The sequence below is a fragment of the Sminthopsis crassicaudata genome, chromosome 2 (genome assembly GCF_048593235.1).
Source record: "Sminthopsis crassicaudata isolate SCR6 chromosome 2, ASM4859323v1, whole genome shotgun sequence".
Lineage (NCBI taxonomy): Eukaryota > Metazoa > Chordata > Mammalia > Dasyuromorphia > Dasyuridae > Sminthopsis > Sminthopsis crassicaudata.
In genome coordinates, this window is record NC_133618.1 from 400,654,456 (window position 1) to 400,677,348 (window position 22,893).

At 36.8% G+C, this 22,893-nt stretch overlaps 1 protein-coding gene across 2 annotated transcripts in view; it reads right to left on the reverse strand.

Annotated features, from left to right (window-relative positions):
* The window catches only part of GLRA1 (glycine receptor alpha 1), a 76,977-nt gene that overhangs the window by 48,874 nt on the left and 5,210 nt on the right, over window positions 1-22,893 (reverse strand). The window contains exon 2 of one of the 2 annotated variants that reach the window (XM_074291858.1): window positions 1,993-2,123. In XM_074291858.1, coding sequence (XP_074147959.1) covers window positions 1,993-2,123 — 131 coding nt within the window. Of the gene's footprint in view, window positions 1-1,992; window positions 2,124-22,893 lie in introns of those variants that run through there. The other variant, XM_074291859.1, reaches the window with a different exon arrangement.

Genomic DNA, 22,893 nt, shown 5'->3' on the forward strand with positions numbered 1-22,893 from the left:
GTTCCAAAATTTTCCCCTGATCTTCCTTATCTCCCTCCTCCCCAAGATAACAAGCAATCTGATATAGATTAAACATATATAACATGATGATATCTTTTTCTTCTATTTTATTATTATTTTTATTTTTTTCAGTTACAGAAAAAAACATTTTTACATTTTTTCCTACATAAGTCATTTTGAGAGAGAAAAATTAAAATATAAGGGGAAAAACCAGGAGAAAAAATGGTGAAAGTACTATGTGTTAATCTACATTCAGTCTCTATAGATCTCTCTCTGGATGCAGATGGCATTTTCCATCCAAAGCTTATTGGGATTGCCTTAGATCACTGAACCATTGAGAAGAACCAAGTCTAGTATAGTTGATCAGATGATATTTCTTTTTCTTTTTTTGGCTGAGGCATTTGAGGCTAAGTGACTTGCCCAGGGTCACACAGCTAGGAAGTATTAGTGTCTGAGGTCAAATTTGAATTCGGGTCTTCCTGACTTCAGGGTTGGTGCTCTATCCACTGCGCCACCTAGCTGCCCCAGATGATATTTCTTTAAAGCAGTTCTTGCATGCAGGAAAAACATTGCACATATTTGTGACTACTATGAATCTTTCCATTGTCACTTGATCATTCACAATTGATTTACTAATTCAACAGATTGACATTCAACTGTATGTTAGTCTCATTTTCATCCATTTGATTTCTCCCCTATTACATATCATACAACGATTATCTTTTATTTATGTTGCTATTATTTCTTAGTTATCCCCCTACTAACAGAAGCCTCCCTTATAATATAAAAGTATAGCATATAGTTAATCATATATAAATATAGTTAAATGAATTAACACATTGTCTAAAGCATGCTCCATTCTGCACCAATAGTCTACCACCTTTATGCTGTGTGTTAGGAGACATGTTTTCACATCAGTCCTCTGAAGTCACAGTCAGGCTCCAGTGTTTTCCACTGCACCATGCTTCCTCTGTCTTAGGCAGGAGGAGTTCTTCTTTAATGATTGACTTACAGTGAGCATACATTTCTGTTTTATGTCTAGAATAATTTATACACTTAGAGGGTCATTGAACAAAATTACTTCCATAGTTGTAGGGATCTTGGATTATCAAGGAGTCCTTATTGTTAATCAAGCAAAATTTAAATTTTGTTGTCTAACATTCAAGGCTCTCTATAAGTCAGTTCCATTTTTGTATTCTGCCAATCTTCCTTGGCTTTTCTTCATATAATCTATGCTCCAGCCAAACTATGTCATTCTTGGTCTCCCAAACACATTCTGGGTGGTCCAGCCTCTGCTTTTGCTCATGCTTTTCCCTTTGGCTGGTATTTCCCTTTTTCTCTTTACTTGTTGAGTTTTGATTCATCCTTTAAAATGCCTCCTCACTCATGCAATCCTCCCTAATCCCTCAGTTAGTAAAGATCTCTTCCTCATTCAGATTTTATATAGTAAATTGCATTGTGCAATTCTAATGCACTTATCATACAATATTTTTTGTTAAACTTTATTACACTTTTTTTGTTTCCCCTCTTAGTATCAATATAATGAAAGTGACAATACCTTATTTAAACTTTGATCTCCCCTAGCACCTAACACAGTGCCCTCTTCACATAATAAGCACTTAAATATTTATTTACCATTTGAAGGAATGTTCAGGTTGTGAAGGATATTAACAAATAGAACATTGAATGTAAGAGTTGGAGGAGACATTAAGAAATAAAATATAGAACAAAGAATCTTAGAACTTGAAGGAACTTTAGAAAATTGAATATCTGAGTTGTAATGATTCTTAGAGAGCATTAAGTTCAATCTTATTTTTCAGAAGAGAAAGCTGAAGTCCAGAGAAGTGAAGTATATTGCAGAGCTAATGTCAAAATCTAGATCTTCTGATTCTTAGTACTGGACTTTGTCCATTATAACAAAAGATATCTACAAAAACAAAAGGGGAACTGGTAAGGGGGTCAGGAAAAGGATAAAAGGAAGGTATTTTGTACCTTTAAAATTAGGTCTGATCCTGGCATCATATCCTGAGGTTCTCCCCATCAGCTTATCCAGAAAATCCGAGGGAGACATAGGCTTGGGTGCAGAGCGGGCTGCAGCCTCAGCTTCCTTGGAAGCAGCCAGACTGGGGGAGGAGAAAGGGAAACAAAGATTAGTTACCAATATGCCCCCCTTTGCTAGAGGTGTTTCCCTAGAGGCCTATTCCACAGCTGAGAGATGTGACACATACCTCTCCGCTTCTTAATAAGGAAGGCCTCAGCTAAATTGTTTACCCAGCCCAAACATCACCCTGCGGAAGGTCCCGGCAGCTGGCCAAGCATTTGAGAGATGACAATCGGACAGAAGCTGCCGACTAATTTAGGGACAGATCCCTGGGGTCTGGAGGAATCACAGCTGTGATCTCGGCTCCTAAATCCCTGAGGAGGCTGTGGTTGGAAAATTAACCTTCTGCCTGCCAGACTTGTAGCTACCTGATTCTTTATGTGCTCTCCTCCCTTTTCTATTCCAGACACCAAGGTTTTACTGTTTAACCATCCTGATTTAGCTAAAGTCTGACTTCTGTGTCCTCTCATGAATACTGATCCTTCCTTATCATCAAAGCACATACACAACAGCCCCCACACAATACAACAATGCATACACACAGACACAAATCTTTATGAAAATTTACCCACCGATCTTCATCTACATAGACCCAGAGACATACAGTTGACAGAGATAAAACACATATGTGATACACATACATGATTATTTATATTATACATCCATGCATAACAATGTACACAGTAACAATGCACACTACAGGCACACAGATAAATATGGACACAGGTATACAATATACTTGCATCCATGTGCACATACATAAAAATACACACCTGTATACAAACACACACAAATATGTATATAAACATCTACATATATACATATGCCAACAGACACACAATTATGTACTCCCAACACAAATCTTAGATATACATTCATATCCACACTCATACCCACATACACTAGGCAGACATCCATATTCCCTCATAAGATACATATATTCATGCCTACACTTATAGATAAATACCACAAAAGTGATGTTGATTAAAGACATATATTTGTGTAATCTATAAACATGAGAAATTAAGAAGATGAAGTCTGAAGATGGAATTTGGATTGCTGGACTATAAGAATGTCAAGCTTCTAGGTAGGGATAAGGGTTAGTAAAGGTGTATTTGCTTGTAGCCTTGCAAATCCAATAAGAAAGGTTTTAAAATCAAAAGGAAGGAGGAGGAAGAAGAATGAGCTAGATATAATGCGAGTGGCTACAATGTAGGAAAAAAGAATAGCATTAGAGACACCCAGAAATTCCCAAGAAACAAATCCAAGGAAGAATCCTGAAATAAAACTTGTGTCCTTGGATGTCCATGTATGGCTAACAAGAAAGGAAAATGAGAGTTTCAAATACAAGTAAGCAAATTTAACTTGACAGGGTGAGACCCATAACTGGCATATGACTAGAAAGATCTGTTTTATTCAAAAGGAATAGGATATGGGCACACAGCATAAGAAGGCTAAAGACAAAAAGAAATGTCCCACATATATCAAAATATTAATTTTTGTGGGAACAAAAAACTGATCAACATGGGTGCCTTTTGTATGGAAAACAACTGAAGGAGCCATGATATAAGACTATAATGGAGCGTGTGAGTAATTTAGAAAAAATATGTGAAGAGCTGTATGAACTAATGTAGGGTAAAATAATAGGAAAAAGAAGAATAGGCATGGGCAATAATACAGCAGGATAAATGAAAAGAATGATATAACAAACATTAATGTTGTAAGTAGAGTTGTCAATTTTGTCCTCAGAGGTGGGGGACTAGGTCAATGAAATGTTGTATATATTGTCAGATAAAGTTACCATGGCTATTGATTTTTGCAAACCTATTTTTATTTACTACATGAAATTCTCAGAAGGGAAGGGATTGGTATATATATATATGCATATGTATATGTATGTATATATATATATATGACTCTGGTATAAAATAAAAGATATCAATTAAACTTAAAAAAAGAAAAAACCAAGCTCTCAAAGAACAAGATAGGATAACTGCGTGCATGTATATATGTATGTGTGTGTATGTGTGTGTATGTATAGGAGCAGTGAAAATTAAGAACATTTTCATTTGGGGATCTCTAGGAACCAGGGTTATAGGTTGGGGTGTTTGTAGCATGGGACATGGTGGTGAGAATTCAGATGAAGGTCAAAGGAGGAAAAAGTAAAACTGAAATAATACAGACTACCTCTATAGAAATAAGAAGAAATAATGAGTACTTCATGATCTCATAAGCCTGGCACAGAGACATGACATTGATAAGGGATTTCAATTGTTGGGATATATTGCTGGGCCATACATTCTCTTTTCCCAATAATAGAGCCACTAATCACTTCTTGGCTTGCTTCAGTCATGGCATAAAGTTAACAGAACAAGAACAATTTATACCACGACCATCACAATAATGTGGGGGAACTTCAAAACTCTGATAAAAGCATCATCCAATCATAACTTCAAATGAATGAAAATGAAATGTACCTTCTATCCCTTGGCAGAGAGGTGAAGGACTAGAGGTATGGAATAATAGTTGCATTCTCAGATATGGTTGATGGATTAATCTGTTTTGCCTGACTGTACAGATAATTGCTTTAAGACATTGCTATAAGAGAGCGCTTCTGCTGTATGATGGGGAAGATGCTTGGTAAATATAACAGGAAAAAAAAAATTACCACATTTTGTTCACTGAAATTAATTAAACTTTAAATGGTCACTAAAACATGTTTAGTTTGTTATATTGGTATTCAATATTAAACTTTCAATAAAACATTTAAGTAAAACATTGCTTGACTTATTTTTTTTTAAGAAAAAGTTTTTGAAAACTTTTGAAAAAGATTTTGAAGAAACAAAGTCAAAATTCTGAAGAGAAAACGGAAAAAAATGTTTAAAAAGTCTGATATGGATGAATAAGAAGTTCATTGATTTTTTTTTAAATTTAGATTTTTTTTAACGACGTATAAAAGAAAGAGGTTAAGCAGAGATAAACAGAAAATTAATATAAATAATGTGGCACAGTACTATATGAAAATTCTCAGAAACACTAGAGCTAAACATGAATTTAAATTAGTGAGGAAAAATAATTAAGATTTTCTTCTTAAAAATTAACATTAGGGAAAAGAAGAAGATCAAAAAGATAGGACTACTGTACTGGCAGAAGGGGATAATGACAATGGATGATGGAGGGGAGACAAATCTATTTAACATCAAGATCAACAGAGCTATAGCTGTGTGACCCTGGGCAAGTCACTTAACCCAGACTGGGGGGGGGGGGGAGATCAACAGAGCTGATATTTGAAACTATTTCTTCTGACTGCAAATTCAGCATTTTTTTTTTACAATGACTTGGATAAAGCCATAGGTGACATGCTTTTCAAAATTTTCAAAGGACACAAAGTTAAGAGAGATAACCAAACATATTAGATAAAATCAGGATTCAAACAGATCTCAGTAGTTTGGAAGATCAAGTTAGGTCTGTCTGCAACAAATATCTTTTAGACTTGTATTTTTTTAAAATAAATTTTACATCTTCAAGATGAGAAAGGGATGACTTGACAGTGTGATTATTTGGGGATTTTAATGACTTCAAGCTCAATATGAACCTATAATGCAATAGCAACCAAAGCTAATGTATCTTAGACTGCACTAAAAGCAGTATAGCATCCACGACTAAGGAGGTCTGCCCTGGTCAGACTACATCTGTAGCGTTAGATTCAGTTCAGGATATCTCATTATAGAATGGATAATAAACTGGAGAAGAACTAGATTAAGTTGAAAGGCTTTGAAATCATGACATATGAAGACTGGTTGCAGGAAATGAGAATGAAAAGAGAAGATATGGAGACAGGCATGATAATTATCTTTCAGTATTTGAAGGGCTACCCCATAGAAAAGGGATTCGATTTGTTCTACTTGATCCCAGCAGATTCAGAACAAAGGGTGAAAGTTGCACGGACAAATTTAGGTTAGAAGTAAAGAAAAGCTTCCTTACAATTAGAGTGAAGCAAAAATGCAACGGGTTCCTTATCAGTAGAGATCTTCAAACAAAGGACCACTGTATTGTAGCAGGGATTCTTATTCAGACATAGAATGTACTAGTTAGTTGGTCCCTGTGGTATCTTCCAGTTTTATATTCTCCTTCTCCCCCCCCCTCTCTCTTTTTTTCTCTCTCTCTCTCTTTCTCTCTTTTCTCTCTCTCTCTCTCTCTCTCTCTCTCTCTCTCTCTCTCTCTCTCTCTCTCTCTCTCTCTCTCACCTCTGTCTTTCTTTCTCTGCCTTTTTGTCTCTGTTTCTGTTTCCGTCTCTTTATCTGTCTGTCTACCTCTTTGTCTATCTCTCTTTCTTTTTCCCTTCTCTCTCCCTTTCCTTTTTCCTTTCCCCCTTCCCTTCCTTTCTTTCTCTTTCTCTCATCCATGTCTTTATTTCTCTGCCTTTCTGTTTCTCTCTCTTTCTCTTTGTCTCTATCTCTACTTCTGTCTCTCTCCCTCACTGCATCTCCCTCTCCTTCCTCTCTCTCTCTCCTTCCTTCCTCTCTCCTTTTCTCCTTCCCTCCCTCCCCCTCCCTTTCCCATCCTCTCCTTCCCTTCTCTCTCTACTCTCTGTATATCTTGGCTCTCTGCTTTATTTCTGTCTTTATATCTCTTTGTTGGTATCTCTGTCTTTCTCACTCTCTACACTCATAGCTTATACACAGACATAGTATATATACTTCCATCTAGGAGAAAAAATTTAGATACTATGAAGGTCAAGAAAAAAAATTCTCCTATATTTATTAGCTGTTGTTTGAAATTCTACAATTGGAATGTAATCCCTTTGGCTGAAAGTATCAACTTTTGTTACAAAAGTCATAGCTTTTTCATTCACACTTAAACATAAGCGACTGAGAACAGTTTAGAGGATTTCATTACAGAATGGTCTGAACTAAAGTTAACTGAATCACATATGATTGTGTTTGCCCATATGCTGTAAATTCTCTGTTAAATACCATGGATTAAGAATAGAGTCTTTCAGTTAATCCAATATTCAGGCTAATTAGGAAGAAATATAGATGCCATTTATGATGCAGACTCTTCCCCACTTGGGGCAGAAATACTGGTTAGGAGGCTACTACAATAATTTAGGTAAATGACAATGTAGGACTGGACTAGGCATGTAGCAGTAAGAGGGTTGAAAGAGTCATGAACATAAAAGATGGGGAGACAGAACAGACAAAAGATTTGGACTCTAGATAAGAAAGAGAAACCAAAGTTTCTCCTTGATAGTGGGACATTAAACCATAGAATATTGTTATTAAAAAGTACCTCAGACATAGAAGAGACTTGAGAACACAAAAAAGAGGCAGTGTAATGTAAAAGAATGAACACCGGTCTGCATTTGATTCTTAGCCACTTAGCACCTATGTGATTTTATATATATTGGGGCAGCTTGTGATTTGAGAGCTTTTTCTGATCCTCCAAGCTGCTGGTATAAATTAAGTTCTGTTTTTTTTTTTCTACATTTTCAGTGCCTTTTGTTTTTACATCACAGTCATTCCCTGCACACCATTCCCATCTCTACATTGAACCTTCCCTTGGGATAGGAAAACTTAAAACAAATATATAGACAATGTATACAATCTTTCATTCTAATAGCCACCCACCATTTTGCATTTAGACTGAGGCATATGCTTTGTTACTGCTAGTACCTCCCCTTTGAGAGTATGTATCTTCCATTTATACAACAAATATCTTTATCTTTCTCTGTCTTATATGTACATAGTTTATATGTTGTGCTCTCTATTAGAATGTGAATTCTTTGAGGACAGGGATTAACTATTTTGTTTCCTCCCTCCCTTCCTCCCTCCTTCCTTTTCTTCTTCCCCTCCTTTCCTTCCTTCTTCCCCTCCCTTCCTCCCTCCCTTCTTTTCTTCCTTCCTTTCTTTCTTCCTCTTCTGCTCTATCTCCCTTTCTCCCTCTTTTCCTCCTCCTCTCTGCAGGGCTCAGCACATTGTCTGGCACAAAGTTAATGCTTAATAAATGCTTGTTGAATGACTAACTGAATAGTCTTATCTCATTTCTTTTCTGGTTCTGTGGCTTTCATTAGTTTTTTCCATTACTCAGAGTTCAATTTTCTTTTGGTTATTTTTTTCATTTATGTTAATTTGGTTATTATGTATATTGTTCTCTTGGTTCTGCTTATTTCACTAGTTCATGCAAATATTCTCACATCTTTGAATTCTTTATGTTCACCATTAATGCTGCATAATGTTGCATCATTATATTCATATAACATGGTTTTTCAATCATTCTTTAATCTATGGGTATCAACTTTGATTCTAGTTTTTTGCTACCATTAAAAGAATACTAGTGAATTGATTTTTTTAGCATATGTTAGACTATCTTTGAATTCTTTGGGGGTATATATCTACTAATGGGGTTCTCGATCCAAAGAATAAGAATAGTATTGTCATTTTTCTTTCATAATTACCAACTGAAATTCTTAGTAGTTGGACAATATTATAGTTCTGTCAAGATTACTTCAGTGTATCTGTCTTCCCATCCTCCCCTTTAGCACTGTAAATATTGACTATTCCTATCTTTTAAATTTATACTGTGTGAAGTTATATTCTGGAATTATTCTACTTTATATTTTTCTTACTATTGTTACTTTGGAGTATATTTTCATGTGCTCATTATAGTTCTTTTGAAAAGAATTCACATTGATCACTTATTTATTGAGTGTTCTTACTGAGTATTGTATATTTACTTCTATATCCTATACATTTTGATTAGCATGATTTATTGGTAAGATTGGATACAAGTATTTCTCACTTTATCATTTCTCTTCCAAATCTGTCTTTATTAATGTAATAATGCAGAAGTCTTGAAATTTCTTTGTATGTATTTTTTATTTGTTTACATGTATACATGTTGTTTCCCCAATTAGAATACAAGCTTTGTGAGATCAGGGATTGTTTTGCTTTTGTTTGTATCTCTAGTGCCTACCACAATGCCTGGTCCATGGCATATACCTAACAAATTTTTGTTGTTTAACATTGACTGACAACTTCTCTACCTTAGCAACCTCATTTATAGCAAAGAAGGCTTGAATTAGATGGTCCCTCCCATTCTAAATATAATATCCTGTGACCTGGGTGGGGGACGTAGGCCATAGATCATCAATCTATAAAGGACTTTAGAGGATAAAATATTGATTATACAAAATTCTAACATACATCCATTATTGTCTAGCAAATGATTTGAAGTACAGAATTATTAAGTATTAGAGGTGGAAGGAATATTATAGATTGCTCTAGTCAAATGGGATTGCATCCTTTCACAGATGAGGATACTGAAGTATGAATGGGAAAAGTGGCTGTCCAAGGTCATGCAGTGATTTAGTAGCAAAGCTGCGTACAGGACCTAGGTTTCCAGAGTCCTAGGAATGTGACAGGTATCACTGTGAAAAGTCACTGTGACAATCGCTTGACTGGGGACGGGGATACCTAGTCTTCCAAGGAAGAACATTTCTTTCCAGTGATGATCACAAAGTTTCCTAGAACTTCAGGGAAAATGAAAGGAAATTGTCTGGCCTACTGTTGGATTGGGCTGGCAAGGTGAAAGTTCAATTTAGGAAGCACTTTTAAAAATGACTTTCCATCTGGGAACAATTTGGAACTAGTAATAACTGTGCTGTCTACTGGCTAATCTTTTAAGCCAAATGTCCTGACAATTAAAATGCAGTATAGAGATATAGTAACATTCTTGTCTCACTTCTCTTCCAGTTCCAGTTTTAGTGACTTTTCCAAAACAGTACTCACTATAATCTTAGCTGCCTTCCTTCCTGTCAAACTATTATCTGGCCTAAGATGGCTAGTTCTTAAGAATATAAAAGGTCAGAGTTTGAAGGGACCTTAGAACATAAAATATAGAATGACAGAGTTGGAAAAGAACCATCTAGGGCACTCCCACCCACTTCACAGATGATAAAACTGAGGTCCAAAGAACTTGAGATTGAAGAAGGAGGTAGAGGCAGAACTAGAGCTAGAACCCAAGTCTTTGACACAAAGGTCAGGACTCCACCCATGTCAGTATATTAGAATTGCTGAAAATTATTCCCATTTCTCTCATTCAGTTGTGTCTGACTCTATGTATGTGTCTATAAATTTTTCTTGACAAAGATACTAGAATGATTTGCTTTTTTCCTTCTCCAGTGTGTCCCCATTTTATAGATAAGGAACTGAGGCAAATAGGGGTTTAGTGATTCACCCAGGTTCACATAGCTAGTAAGTATCTAAAGACTATTTTGAACTCATATCTATCTGACTTCAGGTCCTAAGTTCTATCCACTGTGGCACCTAGCTGCCTGAGAATTCACTTATAATTTTGTATCTGGGCAGTGCTAGAAACAAAAGAGGAAAGGCAGTGAGATACTCTTGTGTTTTATGAGAAAAATAAGGCAGGGAATGACCTAAGTCTTCTTCCATTTAGAGGAGAGTTTATCCCTGCACCCAGATCCTTGAGACAAATTGGCTACAAAGTTTCATGTCATTCTGCCTCATTCCCTAGTTCTCTCCCTAATTCATCCTGGGATGACCTGGAGGGAATCTACATTTTTGGCTCTTTTCTCAGATCAGAGGATGAGTGGTTTGAGCTTTGGATATTCTGACTCATGGTCTGGCTTTTCTCTCTCCAAAGTTGCCCCCAACCTTATGTAGAAATTCTAGTGCATTCTTTTACAATGCATCCCATAGATATTCAAGGCTATCTAGTCCCTCTCTCTTCACTCCTCTCTCTCTCCCTGTCTCTACTTTTCACCCTTTCTTACTTCTCTTAATCTCCTTTTCCCTCCTTTACTCTCTATCTTCCTCTTCTTCATTTCTTTTCCCATCTTCTCTTTCTTTCTTCCTTTCTTCTTCCCTCTCCCTCTTGTTTCCTCTTTCTTTCTCTTTTTCCTCTGTATCTTTTTGTCATATTCCTCCCATCACTCCCACAGTTATAAGTAAACACACATGTTCACCCTATCAGCTTTACATGCATACTATAGTCATGATATCTGCAACATAATACATCAGTGTATAACCTCATTGTATGCTTCTATAGACCTGGTCATACCAAGTCATATACATATTTGTTCCCATACATGGTTGTACAAATCTACACAAAGAACAACTGTAGAATCCATGTAGGCAGGAACTGAAATCTCTCTGGATGTACAGATTCATTAGATTGTTATAGTTGAAAATGACTTTTAGAGATCACCTATTCCTAATTTGGAGTCATTCTGAATGCATCTTATCTCTCTCTGTCTGATTCTTCTTTCCTTTGCTCTCCTTGCCAATTTGCTTCCCAGGGGCTTGAGGAAAGGATTCAAGGGGAAGGAGTCCAGCTTTCTGTAAAAAACTATAGCAGACTCAATTGGAAATGGGGGATCGATGCAAGCTATAAATCTGCATTTAGAATAAGCCAGAGCTTGGCACTAAGTCTGGGCAGAAACGATTTCAATTAGATGGCAAGTGGCAAAAACCCTTTCTCCTCCACCTCCTCTTGTCAGCAAAATAGGCCTCTTTGGATGGGGGGCAGATAAGGAAAGGGGATGAGGGAAAGATAGGGAAAGAGAGATATAGTGAGACAGAGAAGAGATAGAAAAAGACAAAGACAGAGAAACAGAGACAGAAAGGGAAAAAGAGAGAACAGAGAAAGGAGAAACACACAGAGAGAAACAGAAACAGAGACATAGAGATTTAGACACAGAGATATAGTGACACATACAGAGACAGAGAGAGACACATATGCAGAGACAGAGACAGAGACAGAGAGAGATAGATTGGGAGAAACAGAGAGAGAGACTGAAGATAGAGACACACACACAGAGAAATAGAGAGAAAAACTTATAGCAACAGAAAGACAGAGGAAAAAAGACAGATGCAGGCACAGAGATGAGAAAAAGAGAGATTAGGAAGCTAGAGCCCAGACATCTTCAACTTTGTGTTGCTTTCCATCATTTGCATTGTACTCAAGTGAAATTAGGATGAGATTAGTATAATACTTGTAACAGTAATAGGCTTGTAGGCTAATGCTGCCCCCAATTAGGGTACAAGAGGAATCTTTTGCTGGGGAAGATAGATTAAGTGGAGATAGTTGGAGAGGTGTTAGTTGTTTTTTTTTTTTTAATAGAATCTACACATGCTGTAAGATATTTGAGTATTATGGTGTAATGGGGGAGAAATAGTTTGGAAATCAGTTTAACTGGATTAAAATTCTAGATTTGAAACTCGCTAGCTGTGTGGCTTAGGGTAAATCACAAAACTGAATCTCAGTTTTCTCATCTTCAAAAGATGGATAATAATTTTTTGGGGTGGAATATAGGTCAGGACCCAGCTGAATTTTCCTAACATTCCCCTACAAACAACTTCAAAATAATATCTCACTCAAATCAAATTTTGGAATGCCAGAGCCAACAAAAAGTTAAAGGGAGACATTTTCCCAGTCTAAGATAACTTAGGAAGTCTGCAGGAAAGGTCTCTAACACCTGGGTGAGTACAGGCCCAGAGCATAGTAGGAGCACCAGTTATGGGCATTGGAGGAGCCTGTGACAGTGGTAACAACAGTTTTGGGAGCTCATCAAAGATGGTAAGGGAGTCAAACAATTGGTCAGAAAGAGATTATAGGGGATTCTTTGCTAACATTGGGTACAGCTGAATTGATTGGCAACTCTATTGCCTATAAAATTCTAATTATAGTTCCAGGATGCAGAGGAACACTTACAATTAATCAAAAGGGTTAGTTCCAGGGCCAAAAGGAACACTAATCATCATATTTTGAGAAATTATAAGGGAAAGCTACAAAATTTTAGGTTCAAAGGACAAACTAGAAATTGAAAGAATCCATTGGTTACTTCCTAGAAGAGATTTCAAAATGAAAATTCCAAGGAATACTATAACCAAATTCCAGAGTTCCCAGATCAATGAGAAAAATTTGCAAAGTTTGGAATATGATATTCCAGAGGGCAAAGGAGCTAGGATTATAACCATAAACCACCTACTCAACAAATCCAAGGATAATCCTTAGGTTAAAAAAATGTAAGTTTCATGAAATAGCGGACCTTTCAAGCATTCCTGATGAAAAGATCAGAGCTGAATAGATTTGGCATTCAAACAGAAGATTACTAATTTACTAATTGAAAGATATAATCTAGGAACTATAATTTATGAAAAGATGTTATAGACAATGAAGTAATATGAAAAATTTTATAGTAAGTTTCTCTAATAAAGACCTTACTTCTTAATTGTATATAAAATATATTCCCCATTCCCCATCTGACAAATATTCAAAGGATGTGAACAATTTTCAGAAGAAGAAATCAGAATTATCTATAGGCAAAAGATAAAATACTCTAAATTAAAAAAATACTTATCAGAAATGACAAATGTTGGAGATTATAGAAACACTAATGAATTGATATTCACTACTAATGGAGTAGTGAACTGGTTCAATCATTCTGGAGAACAATTTAGAATTATTCCCAAAGGACTATAAAACTGTGCCTACCTTTTGAACTAGAGATACCACTACTAAATCTATATCTCAAAGAGATCAAAGAAAAAGTGAAAGGGGATTTATGTAGAAAATATTTACAGCAGCTTTTTTATGGTAGCAAAGAATTGGCCATTAAGGGGATGCTCATCGATTGGGGAATGGGTGAATAAATTGTGAGGTATGATTGTGATGGAGTTCTATTGTGTTATAAAAATGGTGAAAGGAATGGTTTCAGAAAAAAAAAATCAACAAAACATGGCAAGACCTATTGAACTGGTGCAAAGTGAAATGAGAAGAACCAGGAGATCATTATGCCCAGTAACAGCAATCTTATAATCATGATAAACTATGACAGAATTGTCTAATATGATCAATAAAACAATCCAAGATAATTCCAAAGAACTCAAGATGAAAAAAATGCCATCTATCTCCAGAGAGAGTGAACTCTGAATGCAAACTAAAATATAATTTTCTCGCTTTGTTTATCTTTTTTGCTTTTTTTGGTGATATGACTAATATGAAAATATATTTTGCATGATTTCACATATATAATTTATATCATATTGTTTGCTTTCTCAGTAGGATGGAGGAAAGAATCTGGAACTCAAAATTTTAAAAGAAAAGAATGTTAAAAATAAATAATAAATACAAAAAGCAAAAGAGGGATAATAATACATATACTCTCCATTCCAATAGAATTTTTGCAGGATAAGTATTTTCTAAATGTCAAAACCCTATAGATATGTGAATTCTTCTTTTTGCAGTTTATAAGACCTTTGCTTGTGTCCTGGCTTTGTCACATACTATCTGTGTCACCTTAGATAAGTTATTTTTTCTTTCCTTTTCTGGTTATTAATAGGTTATTCTTAGGTTATTAATTCCTGTGTAAAATAAAGGTGTTGGACCAGATGATCTCTAAAGTCCCTTTCAGATCTAAATTCTATGATACCATAATTCCTGTTCTACCTTCAGAATATTTCTGGGAGTAGAAGGTAGTATTGTTGTCATTTTAAAGAGAATTAAATGATATAATAGGAAATCTGGAGAGCTCACTTCATGCTGTCATTAATTAGGGAAACAATGGAGTGAAGGGATCTTTGGCAGAAGACCTCATGAGATAGCTTCATCCCATTACCAACAAACACCCTATCTTCCTCCCACTCTTAGACTCTACACATTTCTTTCCTTTCCCATCAGACATCTGATACCTACCTCATTCACAGGGGAAGAAAACTCAGTGAGAGGTTCCAAGCCAGATATAACCATTCTCTGCTTAGTGTAACATTTGGTCCCCAGCTACTTGTCTTTCATGTGTTTCTCTTATCATTATGATTTCTCCCCATTATTTATAGTCTCCTTGCTTTCTTTCTCCAAAGGCCCAAGTCATTGTTTGTAAGCATGCACTTTTCAAGAAAAATTTATTTGGTAAACAAGCAAATGAAAACCCAAGACTCTGTGCCTGGGAGGTAATGAGAGCCACTGACTGGCTTGACAGCTTCGTGAAGTGCATTCTGATTAGGCATTAGACATTGCTGGGGATTGTTTCTATCCTAATATACTAGGATAACTGTGGTTGACCAAGAGGTTTATTCAGAATTGTACTGAGTGTCTAAAACTCAACAAGGTCAAAGAGTCAGTTCAGTAGTTGAAACACCAGAGTATGCATTAGAAGACCTCAAGGATAGGAGGAACAATAACACAAAAGACATAAGGATCTTTGGAACAGAGAACAGAGAAAATTAACACTGGATTATGCCATCGAAGATGGAACAGAGTTTTAAATTTGAAAGAGACTTTGGATTTGATTTAGTGCAACTCTCTCATTTTAATTGTGCAAGATGAGGCTTAAGTTGGGAGAAATTCAAGGGTACATGCTGGTGAATTTTATACTTAGGACATGAACCCATATATTTCAAAATTTCATTCAATGAATGTCTTACTATGTTATGTTGCTTTTTGCTCCTCCACACATAAATCATGACTTATAACCCAAGGAAACACAAAGCCTTATCTAGGACCATCAGGGGGCAATTTAGATCCTGAATATGATTTTCAACAACCAATTTCAGTTAAGGTGGATTAGAGGGAAATACAAGGATGAGGGAAGAGGTGAATTCCCATTTAGCATTTCAGAGCTTCAAAGTCTTCTAGTCAACAGTCTCATTTTAGAGCTAAGGAAACTGAGACACAAAAAGTGAAATGGATTTGCCCAATGTCAAATAGTTATTTGTAGGAGATTAACTTGACTGCATCATTTTAGCACTTTCAGCTCAGTTTAGTATACACTTCCTCTGTTTTCCTAGTAGCCTACCCTCATGACAGATATTTCTATGCCAAAGGCAACATTAAGCTAAGTTAGCCCTCCACTTGACACAAATGTACATTAGTTGTATTCTTTTAGTCTCATAGAATTATTTTTTCTTAAGATGAACAGAATAATTGATCAACTTCTACTGCCAATTTTAATACTGACATTTGGTGGCAAATACCTCTTCAAAGAAGCCATTCTGTGATAAATCAGCATATACAATTGGGAGGAGAACGTGACATACAAATCTTTATGTATCCAAATGAAATTTATAGGGGAATGTTCTGAACAGCCAACTGAGGACTCAGGAGGGCTAGGCATGGTGGTGCAACAAATTTCCAAGTCTGCATCTAATACAGTTCTTTGGCAATTAGTTGTGGGAGAATTAGAAGCCCATAAAAGATAAATTCTCAGCTTTCCCCTTTTGTGCAGGAAAGGTCCCACCCTCTAATGTAAAATAGTCAGTTTTCTCTGTTCCTAAGGGTCCTAACATGAAATTTGGTAGGAAAGTAGGGTGACATCTTATTTCTATACTTTAGAATCTCAAAGCATTATAATTCAACTCTTGTTGACTTGACAGGGTTAAAGCAAGAAAATGGAAAGGAGGAAAGTGTGACTCATTCCCATGGCTGACTTTGGACTTGTTCTCATAGAGATAGGAGTCTCTTTTTCATGGCCTTGGCTGGACTTTGGAGATTATCTCAGAGCACAAAGGCCTACTTCTTTGCAAGGCAATTATGAGTTTATTCAAAGAACAAAGGTGCCAGATTTTGTTATCTGATACATGGTTCTGCATTTCTGACTTAACCTCTCTCCCAAGGTAGTTTTCAGATGCTTTAGCATACTGTGGGTATGGCAAGCAGGCTAACATGCACTCAGACACTTTTTTCAATACTTCATACATTGAACTGCCTTGAATGTGTGAGATGATTCAACATGCCAAGGGATTTAGAATAGTCTCTGCCACATAAGTCCAAGTGGATGTTTTTAAGGTTAACCCTCCTCAAAGGATGAATGGACACATTCATTGTTCCATTAATCTCAAATCCTCTTCAACCTCTGGGTGTGCTTGTGCCTCTGCTTTATCCCCACTATATGCAGATTTTTGGAGGGTCAGAGCCATGATGTTAAAATATTCACAGTTTGTCGCCACTATCCCTATATCTTGGAATTGAATCACGGGAGGACACTGGGGACTCACATTCACTTAGTTCTAGCACCAGCAGAATGTGGCAGCTTCTACTAGTCTTACTATCCACTTTATTCAATTTCCTTCAGGCTCCTTGACTTGGAGTTACCCATAAATTGGTGGGGATTCATGCTTATGAACATGTCATTTGTTGTCAGGCCAACAAATTAGTGGAGGAATCTCTACTTGGACACCTACAAACACACACACCAGTTTGTATTTCCCAATCTTTCCACAGTCATTCTTTTTCTTTAGCTCATATTACTAATCACCCCTAGTCCAATACTGATAGTCCACACCCATTTTATCCTCCATAGCTCTCAATGTCCTACATCCCAGACATCTAAGGAAGGGATGATTTCTAAATATGCTTCCTCCACTCATTAGTTGTATCAGGAGAATATCCTCACCCTTCTTTCTGGCCCAGTGTCAAACTCACACTGAAATTGAGCAATCCACTTCACCTTGGAGCCGCAGTCATTTCCCATTCAAATGCCTCATTTTGGTTTATTTATTGAAGGAAGAAACTCCTTCAATTCTCTTTAGGTGACAAGAGGTTGAGTAAATCATGAATACTTCTGTGCCACTGCCCAGAACATTTTTTGAATATTTGCTTGTTCTTAATCCTTTTTTAGAGCAATGCTTTGGAGTAGCCTGCTATCAGGAAAATTTGGTTTAAAATGCTTCCACTGACACTTACAAGCTGTGTGAATCCAGACAAGATGCTTCACTTCTTTAACTCCTGCCTGTTTCTTCATCTGTAAAATGGGAGAGATAATACCTGCAGTACCTACATCACTGGAGTGTTGTGAAACTCAAATGAAACAATGCTTGCAAATCACAGAATCTCAGAGCTGAAAATTTTGTCTGCAAATTTTAAATTTTAAATTACTTATATTTTAATTAAATTTTAAAGTACTTATAAAAGTGTTGGTTTTAAAAAATGATTATTTGGCCTTCCCTAAATTCTTTTCCTATTTCTTCTGAGCTACTATCCACTTCAGTCAATCTGAGACCTCTTGAAGATCTTAGCTTAGAAAGGCCAAGGTCTCCCATTTCATCCAAGGCCATTTCCAGTCATCTTGATCTATATCTGGCCCTTGGACCCAGATAGCTATGTAGGGGAAAGTGAGGCAGATGACCTCCCTTACTTAAATCCAATTCATTTGCATGTCATGGCATCATCTTCCTGATGTGATATTCCTTTTTGAAAATGAAGAACAAACAACAATGACAAGTTTTGTGAGCTACCATCTTCATGATCTCGAGTGGTATTTTTTCCTTAACAGATACAGACTTTCCAGACTTTTTTCTTGTTCAATTCAATTTGCAGCAACTATTTTCCTCTCCATATTATTCTACAGTTATTTTATGAAATTATAATTATTTTTTACTCTTCCTCAGCTGTTTCTTTTCTAGGATGTTGAGGACTGCCAACAAGCATCCCCAGCTTACCTAGGTGATTCTTTTCAGCCCAGATATATATGGAATCACCTGATATTCTAAAGTACCATCTTCTTGGTGTCTCCCTTGGGGCCCACTGGCTGATGAATCATTCTTTTCCAACCCTCATCTCAGAGCCTCATCCTGGACACTGACAATATTTTCCTTCTGATGATTTGATACTTGAACTCTTGATGCTATAAGAGGAGCCATAGATAAAATCTTTATTTTACCTTTTGGAAGCTGGTATAGAGTAATAATATGTTCTAGGTCCCTCATTAAGATAGTGATGGATTGTCTTCATCAAGAAGCTAAAAAATCCCTAAGGGTTAGATATTTCACTGTTAACCCTTTCCCTATCTCCCCCACCCCTATTTTACTCTAGTGTCCATTTCCATCACTGCCATTTCCTTTCCAAAGGAAATCATGAGCACCTTTCAATTTAGGCATACAGAAATCGCCTTTTCTAATTCTGTCAGTGACTTGGAGACTTCAGAAGATGCATAGAATCTTGTTCAATGGTTACAATAGCTAAGTAGATGATGTTTCTCCCCCTTTAAAAGGCTTATTCTCCTTCAGTACTCTCCTTTGATGGAGTTTGGGATTACCAGTTACAACCAGAAGTATTTGGAAGTCCCAGTGAAGATGACTCATAGAATTACATAATCTCAGAACTGGAAAGGACCACAGAGGCCATGTAGTTCAACTCTTATCTGAGTGATAATCCTCTGTGTAATATATCCTTTAAGTGTTTGAGCTTCCACTTACGTACTTCTAGGGATAGGGAACTCATTTTCCAAAACCACTCATTCCAGTTTTGAACAACTCTAATTTTTAGGAAGTTAAAATAATAAATGGAGTCATTTTTTAAAACTTCCCTGCATTGCTCCAATTGCCGCTTAGTACTTAGCAGAACAAGTCTAATCCCTTTTCTATGTGATAATCCTTTTAAATTTCTACTAAGTGGTCACCTATTTCCCCAAATCTCCTCTCTAGACTAAGCTTCTTCCACTGATCCTTGTATGGAATAGATGCTGCCTTGGTCTACTCTCCATTCTGGTCATCTTTCTTTGGTTGTAATTTAGCTTGTCAATTTTTTCCCTAAAACGTATTGTCCAAAACTGAAGGCAGTCTTCTAGTAGAGTTTGAAAGTAACATGGGACAACAGCCTCCTTTCCCCAGATACTATGCTTTTCTCAATGCAATAAAATTTCTTGAGTAATCTGGTAGGACTGTCTTGATAATTAAGGATATTCTTCAGAAAGCTAATGTCAACAAGGGATGATGGCTCTTTATCTAAATTTTTTTTTTTCTTGTGGTACAGGAAGATTTGAGACCATACCTTTATTTGTCGGGGAAGTTGCAGAGGAAATTCCTATGGAAGAATGGGTTTGGATGACTGGAAGAATGGGTTTGGATGACTTTGGAGGACTCCTCTAACCCTATTATTCTATGATCTTTTTTGTTAGAAACAAAACTTCAACCAGATCTTCTGGTGATGGAATCTGGAGGAGAATCACTAATATCACTTTCCCTTCAGAAGAATAATTCTTTAATATGTATCTACAGTATCATGAAATGTAGATCCAGAAGGAATCATAGAGAAAATTTAGGCTAATCCTCTTTTTTTTACAAATGGAAAAATGGGCCAAGAGAGATGAAATGACTTTCTTAAAGTCACATAGGAAACAAAGCTAGGATTTGAGACCTAGACTGATTATAAATCTTGTGCACTTTTCTTGTTATGATGACTTTCTTTTTAGGAATATCATTAATGACAAGTAAGGTACTAAAAAGATCTACCATATGTGATTTAGAAAGAATACTATATTGGCCCCAAAATACTGAATGCTTCTCCCTCCCAATCTGGCTTTTATAAAACCTGTGTGTGAACTATAATTGTTTTTTTCTTAGTGTATCCATCTATTCATCCATCCATTTGCTTATCTATCCATTCATACATCAGTCCATTTATTCATCCACCCAGTTTCTTCTCTGGTCTGATTTCCAAAGTTTGGTCTGTATTCAGATACAGAATAAATTCCTAACCAATCCTTTTTACCCTTTCCCTGCTTCTTTTCTGAAAAACAAAACAAACAAAAAAACCCGCAACAGCCTGCAGGAGTTGTTACAGGTGTAGCTGGAGGCTGGGATAGGAGAGAGATGAAAGAAGAGGGAGGGAAAGAGTTGAAGAAATTAGAAATGCAGACCTAGCTAGACAGAGTTGATATCCAATTTACTATTACCCTTATAGTCTTGTCCCAGAAAATGTTAGCAGGAGAGAGATAATGGTCCAATGGTCAGACCAGCTTTGATAAATTGTGGAGTGAATCTTCTAGCGAAGGCACAGCCACATGAATAGTGGTGTTACACCTACTCATTGGTATTATAGTAGCTGCATTAATTAAAAGAAAGAAATTAAGTGTTCATCAGATACTGCTTTTAGAGAAATGGTGGGGGTATTGAAATCAGCCAATGAGCAATGCCACGGTGCAGCTCTGGAATGGCTGGCACTCACTGTGCTGATTGGGGTTCATGTACAATTGTGGCTATGAAATCTGGGGAGAGGAAGTAAGAGGGAGAAAGGGAGATCCTGAGATCAGACAGCATTATTTAGGCAATACAGATCTCTAAAAGTCCAAGAAGCATGTGTACTAGTAACCATTTGATTTATATAGAAATGTAATAATAATATTAATATGTGTGAATTCTGCACTCTCCTTCTTTCCCTTTCTAGATTCCTTTTCTGGATTCCCCCAAGGCAAGTACTTTATAGTTTGTCTCTGTGTTTTCAAAAAATTGAAAAGATGAATAATTTTCTACACTTGATATGGTCAAAAGGCCAAGGGACTTGATCAGGAAGCTCATTTTTCTTTAGCTCTTAATAGTTCACAAAATGCTCTCTTCATAAATAACCCTGTGAGGCAAGTAGGAAGGGAGGACCCTCTCTCATTATCACTCTCTTGGTTCGGGGTATTATCACTCTCATCATGGCCTAGGAAACTGACTCTTGGGGAGGAGAGCTGACTTATTCAAGGTCATGTAGTCAGTATGTGATCAAATAGAGACGTAAAACACAATCTTCTGACTTGACATCTGATTTTCTTTTCCATTATATCAGACTGCCATACAGCTGATAAACTGATTTTGGAAGTTCAGTTTCCTCATCAGAACAAAGGGGGTAATAATTCCTGCTCTGCCTATCTGCCAGTTGATGAAGTTCTATTGTACAGATAAAATGAGATAACATATGGAAGATGCTTTGTAACTGTATGGAACTATACCAATATTTGTTGTCATTAACATGGTGGTATAATCATTATTTTTGGAGGAATTTGTGCAAAATAGGATTTTATGTCAGTCACCAGGCTCCTGGCAATGGGGCCTCCTTTCTTTGGACTGTGAGGCCCAAGCTGGGTGGACAGAGTGATGGGGGGGGTCATGGGGAAGAATAGGGCCTGAGATGCTTAGTGACACTGCTTTTGTAAGCCAGCTGGCTTGGCTAAAGAAAGACTCCCGTGGCCAGTGTCAAATCTCAGATTAATGACTGGCAGTGACTCCCGTTAAAACGGCAAACTCATTGAGCTTCTGACACTGAATAATATCTGAATTCAAAGACTGAGAGTGGTAATCTAATTGGACTGAATTAGCCTCAGGAGAACCAGACAATATCAATGTTAGAAGACCACAATAAGAGCCTTTATGGGAAGTTTCAAAAGCTTTGGGGCCCTCGACCCCATGAAGGGGCTTTCATCCCAGAGCTTGGCAGCACAGCTGAATAAAGAACCATCCTTTGCCATTTCTCAGCCCTCAAGCCCTCAATGTTTGGATTATCCACCAAGGGCAGCTTTCGTCATGAATCTGGGGGCTGCTCTGGTGGTGCAGCTTCTCAATTGTGTGGACTTCGGCGGAAGGCTGCTGTTAGATCTGCAGGAAAGCCCTTGCTCATGGGTGTGGGGAATCCAGCACAAACTGACGCAGTGCCGTTCTCTATGCCCTTTTCTAACTGGGATTTGGATTAGCCAGTATGTTGTTATGTCCGAAAGTTCTTATAAAAGCCTGAAGTCCCGCTTGTCCTTCAGTTGATATTTCTTCATTTCTTATCCCAAGTACTAGCCTGCTCCAACCGCAAAACTATATTTTTGACCTGAATTTGAGTTTTTGCCTCTGATCATCCCAATATGGCCTCAGGCAAGTCACTTAATTCTTTGGGCCTCAGTTTCTTCCTCTGAATAATGAAGAATTTGGAACATCTAAAATGCCTTTTGGTTTTAAATCCTGTAAGCCCATGATTTTTAGAGCAAATGAGAACAGCAATAGTATTAACACTCTCAATAGCTCTTT